Source organism: Serinus canaria, chromosome 4A (genome assembly GCF_022539315.1).
Source record: "Serinus canaria isolate serCan28SL12 chromosome 4A, serCan2020, whole genome shotgun sequence".
NCBI classification, from domain to species: Eukaryota; Metazoa; Chordata; class Aves; order Passeriformes; family Fringillidae; genus Serinus; species Serinus canaria.
Genome location: NC_066318.1, coordinates 16807848 through 16821075, shown reverse-complemented (window position 1 = coordinate 16821075; position 13228 = coordinate 16807848). Strand labels below are relative to the sequence as shown.

Genomic DNA, 13228 nt, shown 5'->3' with positions numbered 1-13228 from the left:
CGCGCTGGGTGGTGGCGGCGCGGGCGGCGCTGCGGCAGAACGCGGAGGCGGCGAAGCGGAGCTGGTTCAGCGGCAGTATAGTGATTGAGGCCGGCAGCAAACATGTCTCTCTCCAACAAACTCACCCTGGACAAGGTGGACGTGAAGGGAAAGCGCGTCGTCATGAGGTGAGGCGTTGCGGGGGGAATGTGTGTCGCCTGAGGGCCGCCCTGCTCCACGCTGGGGCCGGGCCGGTGCCCCCCGGTAGCAGCCCTTTGCCCGAGCCTGGCACATGTCGATTTGTGCGGTTTTATTCTCTTTTTTTTTTTCCGCTTTCTGGGTGTTGGAGAGGCTCCTGCATCATCGCCGAGCCGGCCCGGCTCCCCTGCGGGGGCCGTGGCGGCCGGGCAGGGTGTAAATCCCGGCCCGGCTCTGCCGCCCTGGATCGCCCCGCTCGCACGTGTGTCGGCCACAGGAGGCTGCAGGGCAAATCCAGCCAGCCTGCCGTGCTTTTATTCCAGAGAGCTACCCCAAAAAACGCTTATTTCCCTGTAATTTTTTTTCCTTAAAACAAATTCAAAAAGCATTGTAATAAAAAAGTGAAGATATAGCTCTGCTCAGCTCTCCAAATACCAATGATAATTCAATTCTTAGCAGGAATCGAATCACAGAATCATAGAATGGGCTGGGTTGGGAGGGAGCTTAAAGCTCATCTCTTTCCATCCTCCTGCCAAGGACACGAACACCTTTTGCTAGACCAAGTTGCTCCAAACCTCTTCTAGCCTGGCCCTGGACACTTCCAGGGGTGGGGCGTCACCGCAGGTTTTCATCACATCCTGCTCTGAAACACTAAAATAGGCAGTCTTTGCTTATTTATAAAGCATCAGTGCCTGAAAGCGTAATGTTAAAATTGTTGCCAAGTCCTGGGAGATAAGGGCACGAAGGTACATCGTGATATGTCCTGCTCGAAATGCTTTAATTATGGGGTAGTTTGTTCAAGGTCACTAGAACGTGGTTACCGTGTGTGTGTTAGCTGGTCTGTGAGTAGGCAGGGATAGCAAGAATATAGCTGCTCTTACTCGCAGTCTGACAGACAACTTGCTCTTTTTACCCCTTGTCTCTTCAACCTCGTTTTGAGCTAGTTCCCTAATTTGATTATCAGAAACCAGCCCATGTAGCAGGTACTGAAGAAGCTTGCTCAGGATTTCCGTGCACTTTCTAAGTCTGGTACAACAAAAGTTCTCTCTGTAGAAGTCTGTACCTGACTGTTTTTTTGGTCATCTGACTGTTTTTTTTTCCGTTTCTGAGCCATGTTACAGAGAGCAACCGTGCATTGGCAGGTGATGGGCTGGGTTTGCCCGCTCAAAATCTCCGTTAATTAATGCTAAATAATTATTTTTGCTGTTCCGTGAGAGGCTACCCAAACACAGCAGGTGAGCTGCCAGGCTCCCTGTGTCCCGCCTGCATCTCCGCTCTCTGAAACGAGCCACCACGTGCTCTCAGTAGTACTAAAATCGATACCTCTTCTTTTTCTCCTCATGTTCATGGTAATTTTGGTGTACTCACATCCTACTTCGCTTCGGGTCCTAGTGCCGGGGCTTCAGGAAAAGTTGAGAATGGGGAGGAGAGAGGGCTCAGGGGAGCTCGGATTTCAGTGGTCTGCAGGGGGGAAGAAGGCTGAGCTGGACCTTTCTTTTGTAGTTTTGATGGCTCTGTAAAGCAAACTGACCTTTTATTCTCTCCTTTTAGGATAATGGTGCTTTTCTTTGCCCCTTCTAGAACTCGACCCCTGTGCTGTGGGGCTGCCAGTTCAATTTCTTTCTGCTCAGCTACTCCTGTTTTGCTGGCAGCTTTTGTCTTTTCTTCCCATTTGTTTCACGTGCTGAGTGGGCTGCAGGGGATTCAGTTTCACAGCTTGCTGAACGTGATGTTTTTAATGTATAGAAGGATGAAGGATGCACAGTCTGCTCTCTGCTCCAGCCATGGGTGTTCCCTCCCGTAGCTCAGTGAGCAATTTGTGCCTCCGCGGTTACGCAACGCAGCTTCCTGCACATGGGCACGAGGGATGCCAGGAGAACGGGCTGCTGAAACTCCGCCCTGCCAGCCCTCCAGCTGGCACGGCTCAGGAAGTTACCTCAGGATCCAAGTCAGGTCTTCCAGGGAGAATGTGATAAGCCACAGCAGGGAGATTAGAGCTGCAGGGGGCAGAAGTTAAAGCTTCCTTGAACTGCCTATTGGTCGCAGTAGTCCAGCCAAGTATTTCTGAAACGTTATTTGAGGACACAAGGTCACTAGTTGTTGTTCATTCCCTTTCTTTTGGATGTTTCTCGTTGGGGATCTGAAATGATCTTGCTTAAATATGAAAAGTTCTGTCTGGGTTGATTTCCTGCTCAGCATTACTGCTGCTCTGGTCTTGAGCATTAGGATGTGTTGCTGGCCCAGCTTTCCTGAGTTATTCTAGCAGTGGTGGTTCTCCATCTGTGGTGTTATCACAAGCAGAAATGGCTTAGAACACATTGATTTCAGACCAGAACTTGTCAACAGGGCAGAGGTGAACACCTAACTCTAACTGTAACACTGCTTTTCTAGCCAGCACCTTTACTGGCAGGTTCCCTCACTCATTTGTTGAATATTTAAAATTAAATAAATAAGTAATAAAATAAATTTGTTGAATATTTAATTTTGCTTCTGATTTTTTTTTTTAGGGTTGACTTCAATGTTCCAATGAAGGATCACAAAATAACCAACAATCAGAGGTGAGCTGTAATTTCCATCCCAAATGGAGGCCCCAAAGTCTGCTGTGTGTCTGACTTCACCCCAGTACCTGGAACATTACCATGATTAAACTGTTATTGCTCATACCAGAATATTAAAGGTGTCAGAGAAAGTCCAACAATTTTTAATTAAACCCTCTGCAGTTGCTAGCAAACTACACTTAAATACAAGGCTGATACTCACTGCTGTGAAAAGCATATGGAAAAAAAATCTGTTATTTTAGAGATTAACTTAAACTTTTTAAATTGTCCCTGGCCATTTCACAGCCACATCCCTTAGGTTGTGTCTGAAAGTTGTCTCTCTTACTATCCAGAGGTCTCTGTGCCTCTTGCTTACCCTGGGGCTGTGGTAACTATTTTTGTTAGAATAATTGCTAAAGTGCAGCACACAAAACCTTGGAGTTTGGAAACAGTGATACCAGATGTCTTGCCCTGCTGCTCTGCCACTTGCAGGAGGTGCAAGCTTTGCTCACCACAGTGTTCTCACTGTTCATAATTTCTCTACTGGTGCAGGATCCCAGAGTAACCCAGGGAGCCTGGTAGTGTTCAGGTGTGTCCTGGGATTTCTTAGCTGAGCAATTAGCAGAATTTAGATTACAAAATGCATTTTAATTTCATGTCCTACGTTGCTTGGAAGGTAACAGTGAAATGTATGCAAACAGGCTGGGATGGAGAGTTTTGTTGATGTTTTCTTAAGAAATTGTTCTGTCCAGTTCTTGTGCTCTGTTTCTTTTGTCATTTTTGAGGGACAGCTCCCAGGGCTCATGTGTAAGTGGTACTAATGTGCTTGCCTGGTAAACTCTAATTGAGTGCTTATTAATTGGTTCTTTGTGCTGTTACAGAATCAAGGCAGCTGTTCCTACCATCAAGCACTGCTTGGACCATGGGGCCAAGTCCGTGGTTCTCATGAGTCACCTGGGTCGCCCGGATGGTGTCCCCATGCCTGACAAGTTCTCCCTGGCCCCAGTAGCTGTGGAGCTGAAGGCACTCTTGGGCAGGTAAAATGGAGAAGCAGCCTGGTGTGCACCAGGCCTTCCCTGCCAAGGGACCAGGACACTGGTGAGGTTACAGTGTGTGTCTTGTGTTTGCAGGGAGGTCTTGTTCCTGAAGGATTGTGTTGGTGCTGAGGTGGAGAATGCCTGTGCCAATCCTGCTGCTGGCTCAGTCATCCTGCTGGAGAACCTCCGGTTCCACGTTGAAGAGGAAGGCAAAGGCAAGGATGCTTCAGGGAACAAGGTGAAACTTCATGTGTGCCTGCTCTGGTCTTACCTGCTCTTTGCTGCAGACTGACAAGGAGCCAGCAGCCTCTCTAAAGCACTGATTGTGAACCTGCTCTTAACAGCATGGCAGAGATCTTTAGTTCAGTGTGTCCCACTGTTGTGCAAAAGCTTTGAGTGAAATACAGTGAATTTCCAAGATGAAACAGCTCAAGTGAAAGGCTATAGATGGCTGTCAAAAAATGAGAGAGAGCTGTGCTGCTTGTTAGGCTTCAGTATTGGATGCTAGAATGAAAACCAATTTGGAGACAGTTTGTTGCCACCTGGCCCATAAGAATGATGCTTCTTTTTTGGGTTAAGTGCCTAATATTTCTGCAGCACAGGGATTATCAAACCCTCCTGTAAGCCTGTCTGCTCTTCAGAGCAGTTCTCTAGAAGCAGGCTGCCTTGCACCTCTGACATTTTGCTGAAGGTCAGCAGAGTGCTTGCTCCAGACAGCTGCTTTTCTTAGCGATGGTGACCCCGCTGGCTTACAGAGATCCAGTGCTTGGAGGGAATGCTGACATGGAGTGCTGCCCTTTATGGGCTGACGCAGGACTCCTGCAGCTTAGGAACACAGCACAGAGTTGGTGAGCCTGTGCAGGTGGAAGGGGGAAATTGAGCAAATCTGGAATTATTCCCTGCTAGAACTATGTGCCATTGCATGTATAGTGGCAGGGAGAAGAATGGGGCAAGAATTTAATTTTCTCTGGGAGAGAGTCCCTTGGTTTTGTGTGTTTCTGTAATTCCCAGTTGATTTAGCTGGGTATGTGCCTATGGAAGCACACACTGCACTCAGCACATCAGGGGACTGGTGCCAGTGTCAGAGCTGCCTCTCCTGACAGAGGTGAAAGTCAGTGCTATGGAAACAGTGATGCAGTACAGGATTGCAGGTTGCTGACTGGTGCTTAAACTGTGTTTTTCCAAAGTAGATGCAGTGGTAGTGGTTCCTTCTGTCAGAGCCCCTTGTGTTCTGCTCACAGATGGTACTGGTTCCAACTGCAGCACTTAGCCTCTGTGCAGCCAGGCAGTTTGCTGAGTGAAGGAGCAGTTGGCAGCATTGTTCTAGAATCTCTGTGGTCCATTGCATTGTCTCCTGCTCAGGCTCTGCTAAAAAGGGTCCCCAAAGCTGTGCTGAACCCTGCTGCCATCTCTTGGAGTGCCTTCTGCTGTTGTCCCTGTGGTGTCACATCTGAGTGCTGGCAGAGGCCTCCCGTGGGGTGCTGAGCTGACTGAGGAGAGCCAAGGAGAGCCCTTGGAGAGGGGCTGGCCTGACTCCAGTCTGGGCTGCTCCTCTGCAGCAAGTGGCTGCCAGCTACCTCTGAGCAGTCACCTGCTGCCCTAGTGGGCTCTGCTGTCTCCTCATGCTGGGAGGGAGAGCTGAACTGCATAAGCCATGCTGGGAGGATTTAGTAGGATGCTTGGAGGAGTCTCTTAACAGAAATACACCTGGTTTTACCCACTACATGCTACACTTATCTGCATTTCCAGCACTGGCTGCTTTCACTGTGGCCTGTTATAGTGTGCAGGCCTTTTATCAGACTGTTCATTGGTTAATTTTCAGTGCAGTTGCTAAATCAGTCCTTCAACCTTTTACTTGTGTCTCTTGGAGATTGTGCTTGCTTTGTTCAGTGAGTGAGCATGAATTTGTTTAGCCTGATCTCAGCAGTGCCTTGTCTCTCCACACCCTTCCTGTGCTACCTGGGTTCACCGCACAACACTGGAAGTCTCTTGGAGAGGGACGGAAAGGTTTTTGCTGCTGCAGTTCAGAAGTGTGAACAGGCCTCAGCAGTAGCAGTCATGGAGAGTTTAAAGTGGAATTTAAATAATTTAAGCTTTTTTGTTGCTTCTGCTGGACTGGGAAAAAGCAAATGAAGACACCCACCAGATGAACTGATGAGTTCCTCAAACTGACCTTTGCTTTGGGTTTTAGTCAAATAGCTGACTTTGAGCTCAGATTCAGAGTCAAACTCTCAGGACACAAACTTGTCCTTTCTCTTTCTAGATCAAAGCTGAGCCTGCAAAAGTGGAGGCTTTCAGAGCCTCTCTTTCCAAACTGGGAGATGTCTATGTCAATGATGCCTTTGGCACTGCACACCGAGCTCACAGGTGGGTACCCATTTCCCTTCCACAGGCAGAACTACAGAACAATGTCTGCTGTGGAAACACATCAAATACTGCCCCTGAGGAGTTGTAACTTCCTTTTGGGCTTATCCCACTATCACTGTGCTGTGTTTGTTCCTCAGTAGTGTATTTACTGGAGGTAGTTGTCCTCAGTGTATGCTCTTTCAGGTTGTCTTGGGGTACAGGAGAAAGCTGAAACAAGATCTTAAGACTTGAATTGACTTTTTTTAGACTTTGAACATCTAATGATTACTTGTTTAGAGCTTGTATAAACTGTCCTGCAATCACAGCAGCCCTCTTTTCCAAAAGATTCATCGCTCCAAAGTTACTATTTCATGGAGTGTGTTTGGATATGTGTACTTGCAGATAGACTGTAGTTGTCCTCTTGAAAGAAGAAATCCCTGCTCTTGGCTATTCTTACTTGTCCTCTGGTTTGTTGGATCACTAGTTGAGATGATAAATGTCTTGCAGACCAATATTTCTATGCAAAACCAATGTCAGAAATGAAGCATGCACAGCTGTCTTATCAAACTAGGAAAACAAAGCCCCTGTGTGTGTTTTCATGCAGGTGGTAGCTGTTCTCATTGCTGCAGCTGACTGAAGAGCTGGCTTTGTAATGCTGTGAGACATGGGGGTGTTTCTACACCTCCATGTCTCACAGGAAAAGGAAATTTTTCCTTTCCTCACTTTTTGCTTTATTTCTGCAGCTCCATGGTAGGTGTCAATCTGCCTCAGAAGGCTGCTGGCTTCCTGATGAAGAAAGAACTGGATTATTTTGCCAAGGCCCTAGAGAGTCCAGAGAGACCATTTTTGGCAATTCTTGGAGGGTAAGACTCAAAAACATTGTGACTATTTCTCTAACTGCCCTAACAAATGGCATGTTGTTTAAGCAAGTGCTTTCCTTTCTAGTGTACCTGCAGTTCAGTTTTGTAGCTGACTCCTGAGATGTGAGATGTGGATTAGAGAGGAGCTAACTGATCTGCTCCTGTGATGATACAATCTGGCTGTTCATTGTCATTCCCTAAATCGAGACAGTCCCCAGCAGTTTTTTGCCCAGATGAGCAAGGAGAGCAGTTAGAGATGGCCCAGACATTGTCAGTGACCTTTTCCCCCAGTTCAGGGTACAGGAGTGCTCAGGCTCAGCACCCTGTAAATTGACACGACCTCTCGTTATGCAACGGGCCCTGCTGGGGCTGCATGGGCTCTGCTGAGCAGTCAGGGGAAATCAGGCTCTAAAGGGCTAAATGAGGTTTATATTTAAATAGAAAAGAAGAAACAGAGGGCTGAATAATGCTCTAGTAAGTTGAATTTAATGCTGGCTTGTTAACTTTAAAAATTCTCTCTTTTGCCCATTCCCAATAATTCTTTTGTTGGATCATTCTCTAGAACAGCTTTGACATACCAAAGTCACAATATTCATTATTCATTGTTTTTCCTTTTCTCTCTTACAGAGCCAAAGTTCAGGATAAGATCCAGCTGATCAGTAACATGCTGGATAAGGTCAATGAGATGATCATTGGTGGTGGAATGGCATTCACCTTCCTCAAAGTGCTCAACAACATGGAGGTACGAGAAGAACAATTCTGTGTCTGCTCCTAGTGGGGAATGTGGTCTGAATGTCCCTTACATGTTCTTGGATTGAGCACTGGCTCTCTTTGCTCTCTGCAAGAGGAGGGAGCACTGAGAAATTACTTGACAATCTCTGTGCAAAACTGAGATTGCTGCTATGTCTCTCCATGTGCTTTAAGAAAACAATCTTTCCAGAATTGCTGTCTGAGCAGTTTGGATGCTGATGTTCTCTTCTGTCATGACCAGGAGCTAAATGAACACCTCTCTTACTTTTCCCAAATGTTTCCTTCAGATTGGCAACTCTCTGTTTGATGAAGAGGGATCAAAAATTGTCAAGGACCTGATGGCCAAGGCAGAGAAGAATGGTGTGAAGATCACTCTGCCTGTTGACTTCATCACTGCTGACAAATTTGATGAGAATGCACAGACAGGGGAGGCCACAGTGGCTTCAGGCATTCCTGCTGGCTGGATGGTAGGTTTGAATGGGAAAGGGACTGACAGGGGAGCAGTAAGGAATAGGGTGGGTGGGACTCCTCTTAAAGGAGTAGAAAGAGTAATTGTGAGCCTTGGCAAATGTTCCTGAGGGCAGTCAAAGCTGTATGGAGTTTGTTGGTTTAATGAAATTGAAGCCCTGTTGTTTGTTCTGATTTTTTAAGTCTAAAGTAGCTTCTGTGAGATTTGGATTAAAACAGCAAAAAAAAAATTCCTCTCCCAACATGCAGATCTGAATGCAGTGGAAATCCCTTTTATTTGACTAGAATTTAAGTAGGGTTAGCAAAGTTTTCTAACTAAGGCTTCAAGAATTTGTCGTTGATTTAAAATTGACTTACTGGAAGATTAAGAAGTGTTAGGAAGATAAATACACCCCCAGACTCCACCCTCCTGCAGCAGCTGCTGACAAATCTGTCTGTGAATAGAGAGAAATTCTTGTTTCATGTCTGGGGTGAGGGGGAAGCTTCGGCTGGGCATGGGTGATTTGAGCTGGGGGCCAGCAGTGAGTGACTTCTCTCACTTCCCTTAGGGCCTGGACTGTGGTCCTGAGAGTGTGAAGAAGTTTGTTGAAGTTGTGGGAAGGGCCAAGCAAATCGTGTGGAACGGTCCAGTGGGAGTCTTTGAGTGGGACAAGTTTGCCAAAGGAACCAAAGCCCTGATGGACAAAGTGGTAGAAGTGACTGGGAAAGGCTCCATCACCATTATTGGTAAGTAGTTGTGTTCTTCTGTTTCTAAATGCGTGGAGGAAGCTTATGATGGCCAGCAGTGTGATAAAAATACTGGTCAAATTATTTTCCTCAAGTTCTCCTCTGTCCTTCAGCTTGGGCCTTCAGTTGAATCTGAATTTCTTGTGTGTCTGATGGATTCTGTTTGTGCTACAGGTGGTGGAGATACAGCTACTTGCTGTGCTAAGTGGAACACTGAGGATAAAGTCAGCCATGTCAGCACAGGAGGTGGTGCCAGTCTGGAGCTGCTAGAGGGTAAATCCTCTTTTATCTTCATTTGTTTGAGTAAATGTGGAGTTCTGGGTGCTTTACCATTATCATTTATCAGGAAAGCACAATAACAGTGTCATGGTTTGACGCTGACCTCTTTAACCAACCAAAACAAAAAAAACATTCCCCTAAAAGTTCTCTACTTTTAACCCCCTGTATTCTCAAAAACATATCCATGTCTTCAGTAGCCACACCAAATACCCATATTCACATCTCAGCACTAATTAATTTGACCACAAGCTCCCAAAAAACTCACTTCCTTATCAAACCAGGACACAGAGGAATGTCTTTCCTGTGCCACCATGTGGAGTTAGTTACATGAAGCTTTGGAGCTGCAAGCTCCTCTTCTCCTATTCTGTAGCCCTCACAGAGGAAGAGAGGAAGAAAAATGGAATATTCCTGTAGACAGCACAGTGTGCTTCTCCCAGAAAGCAAAAATACTGGGATAGAAAATAAGAGTGGGCTGGATTTTATCACTGATCCCTCAGGACATGCCAACCAGCCTGTTGAAAATGCCTGATTTCTGATAGGGAAGCCTCATCAGAATAGTCTGGAATTCTTGCCAAGAGTCTCTTCTTCCTGTTTGGAATTCCCTTGGTTTTGGGGAGCCCTCTAGTGCTCACCGACAGACCTGCACGAGGGTACTTGGAATTCAAAATGGTGAGGCTTGAAGGGATTCTTGTAACGAGTTCCATTGTTCTCTAAACGACTTTTCATTTCCTCTGGTAATTTGCCGTTTCCCAGTGTGTGTAAATTATCCAGTGCTGTCAACTCCTCTGGAGAGGAGAAACTTCAATAAACGGCCTTGCAGCTGCTGTTTGCAGGAGTAAGATGGGAGACAGAGCTTTTGTTTCTGTTGCCTAGGGAGTGATGGGGAAGGGAAAGAATGCAGATGGCTCGAAGGAAACGCTGTGTATTCAAAAGCACAAACTTGTCTAAGTTTTGGCCCAAAATATGGGTTTGTGTGTGTGATCTTTTAAATGTAACGGAAGTCTGGCTAATTAGAAAAGCTTCTGAAGATGAAGAAAGGGGAAAAATCCCTGAAAACTCAGCAAACTAGTGAGTTGTGAACAGTGTTACAATTCAGTCCTGCTGCACAGCTTTGAGCATTAGAAGGTTGTTTTTCTGAGGAAAGGCAGAACCAGAGTGGTGTCTGTTCATTATTAAAGTAGGACAAAAAGCTTAAAATGCTTTAGAAAACGTTGTACTTGATTAATTTAGGCCCTGGTACTCAAAAAGTTGAAAATATTCTTTGATTCCATCAGTTGGAATGAGACATGTAAATGTCTCAACCCGAGTGTTTTAGTTATTTAAAGACCTGAGACTCATAGGAGGCTTTTTCTCTTAATTCATTCTCAAAATTTCCACCACACTCCCCAGAATTCTATTTACATGCCACTAGGGTTTTAGAAAAGTATGCAGCAACTCCCTAAATCCAATCAAAAATCTGTTTGCCATCAAATTTAATGGAGAAGGATGTTGGGTGTTTGGATCTGGCCCTAGCAGAGACTTGGACAGAAATGTACCATGACTGTTAATTGAGAGTTGATAGCTGGGCTGTGTTAGGAATCTACTGACATCTGAGTGCAGCTGTGCTCTGGGTGGATTCACTGTGTGGAGCAGGCCCATGGAATCACTGTGGTCAGCATGGAGCCAAACTCTTCCATTTTCAACCTATAATTCCTGATTCACTTTTTAACATTCCATCTCTTTGAATGTTGCCAAGTTGTTTGAGCACAGAGAGGTCCTTACCCCTGCTGCTGTGTTTTCTCTGCCCCCAGGTAAGGTTCTCCCTGGTGTGGATGCCTTGAGCAACGTGTAGAGAGCAGAGCCCCAGGCCCGGTCCCGTGCACAGCCCCTGAGATCAGCACTTCAGCGCTTCCATCTTCCAGCTCTGCCAGAGGCAGATCCCAGAATGTAAACCAGAACGGGACCTGGGAGCAGGAGGGAGCAGCAGAGAGCAGAGATTTTCCTGACTGCAGTTTACATGATGTGGGTTTGTCCACTGTTACCCCACTTGAATTAACGTAGTGAGTTGAAGCTGTTGTTGTGAATTTAGAGTGTATATATTTATATTTTGCCTTTTCAAAGAGATTAATCCCTGTTAGATGTATATCTCAGAAAGGAGTGCACTGTCCAGCTTCCATCCTAAAGGCATTTTCATCACTTGACACGGTTCAGAAACCAGAGGGGACTCCAGTTTTTTGGAGGTTGGTTGTAATAGCTGCTGAATAAACATATTTCAAGTGCTCCCAATTGTATGTTGTCCTTATTTCAGATTTTTAGAATGGTCTGCATTAAAGTGTCTTCCAGCAGCTGGGATCTGAGCTATTTTTCCTATTTGCTCTAATTATAATATTTCCAAATCTCTTTTTTTGTTTGTCCAGTGGTTCTATAAGCACCCAGTCATCATCAAAGTGAACTTGGCTGGTAAGACAGTAAATTGCCACAGATGAGCTGTTATGTTAAAACTTCAGTGCCTCTCATAATAAAGTAAGATGAAATTTTCAATGTGCAAGTCAAGTAAAAATGCAAGTTCAGCTGCTTGTCATCTAGAGAACTTGCCTCATAGTGGGCAACTACTGTATTTAATGTTAATAGAGGGAGAATTTTGAAGACTGAGGTAAAAACAAAGTCCCTGACAAACAGAATTGCAATGTGCCTCTGTTCCAGTTTGTTGTCCTAAAAGCACTGCAAGTAGCATGGTGAGACTGCACAGTTGGACACTGAGGTTTGTGTGTGGATTCAGCACGTGGCAGCACTGCAGGTACTGTCAGTGAAGGCCCAGCAAGGTGTTTCCAGAGCCTGGAGCTGGATTTCCACATGGGCTGCCCTGTGCTGGCTCCTGTGCTCACTGCAGGGCCCAAATGTGAGCACAAAACCAAACCTGGGACTTGTCCAGCCTCAGCCTGGCCTCAGCTTTGGGTTATGGCAGCAGTCACAGCTCTGCTCTGAGGAGAGGCACTGCTCCAACTGAACTGCTGGATCTTCCTGCTGGATCCAGGAAGAGTGAGTGGTGTGGGGCAGCCAGGGCCTGGTCTGATTCCCAGTGAAATCCCAGCAGTGGTCTCCCAGGAGGTTCTGCACAGCACAGAGCATTAAGGATGAACCATGGAGGCAATCCCTGAGGTAAGCAACAGGTCACAGCACAGATTCTGCTTTTCAGTTCATTTCTATAAATGAAATACTTTCATTTTGTTTTGGTAGTATGTGTTAGAACAGAGACACACTGCCAAATTTTACCTGGTCATGAGGGGGTGTGAATTAAAACTCAATAATTGCTGAAGAGTGGTAAAGCTGCTATGAAATACATAGCTGTAACAGTGTAAAGCTAAAAAGTGACTATTGCAAAGAAAGTAGAAATAATGCAAATTATTGCAGCGCTGTGGTCTCCTTCTCCTCTTCCTCCCCTGCTTTGTAACTCTCCCAAGCATTGTCTGATGGCACATGAAGGATGCACATTTTTGCTGTGCTGTGCTCATGTTTTCCAGGCAGGGTGCAGACCTCCGACAGCTGCAGGAATGAGGCAAAGAAAGGAGGGGGCTTGTCAGCCACAAAAAGACAGTGGATTTTGGAAATCCACTACTACAAAAACAAACATTCCACCATGTCTTGTAACAGATCCTGGTTGTCTGGCTCTGGCAAACAAGACCTTGTGACAGCACAGCCCGTTTTTGTGTCACTCTTGTGCCCCTGTGCTGCTGGACTCCCATGGAGCAATAACAGACTTTCCTCCAGCCCTCCTTTCTGGGTGTTTACAGTGGAAGGTTGGTGTGTGGCCCAATCTCTGCTGGCTTTTTCCTCTCTCCATCAAAAGCAACAAAACAAAGCTATCTGTGATTAAATACAGCAAGCAGTAATAATGCTCTGTACACACAGATGTCTCTGCTTAAAACCATTTTTCTACCTGAATTTGGATGCTTCCTACTCCCATTTCTAAAATATTCTTTTGTTTCCATATGGCTTGTTTTGTGTACTGTACTGTGTTCAACACAGGAAACATGGCACAGCAGGGCCAGAGAGATAATCAGCTTTAAAT

The 13228-nt window shown here is 45.8% G+C and overlaps 1 protein-coding gene across 1 annotated transcript; it reads left to right on the top strand.

The window, feature by feature from the left end:
* PGK1 (phosphoglycerate kinase 1) lies at window positions 1-11445 on the top strand. The gene is made up of 11 exons (XM_009090302.2): window positions 1-167; window positions 2685-2735; window positions 3596-3751; window positions 3845-3989; window positions 6015-6118; window positions 6841-6960; window positions 7585-7699; window positions 7995-8174; window positions 8724-8901; window positions 9076-9174; window positions 10971-11445. Exons 1-11 carry the CDS (start codon window positions 103-105, stop codon window positions 11009-11011), a joined length of 1254 nt encoding a protein of 417 aa, XP_009088550.1. The 5' UTR covers window positions 1-102; the 3' UTR covers window positions 11012-11445.
* Window positions 11446-13228: the final 1783 nt, after the last annotated feature.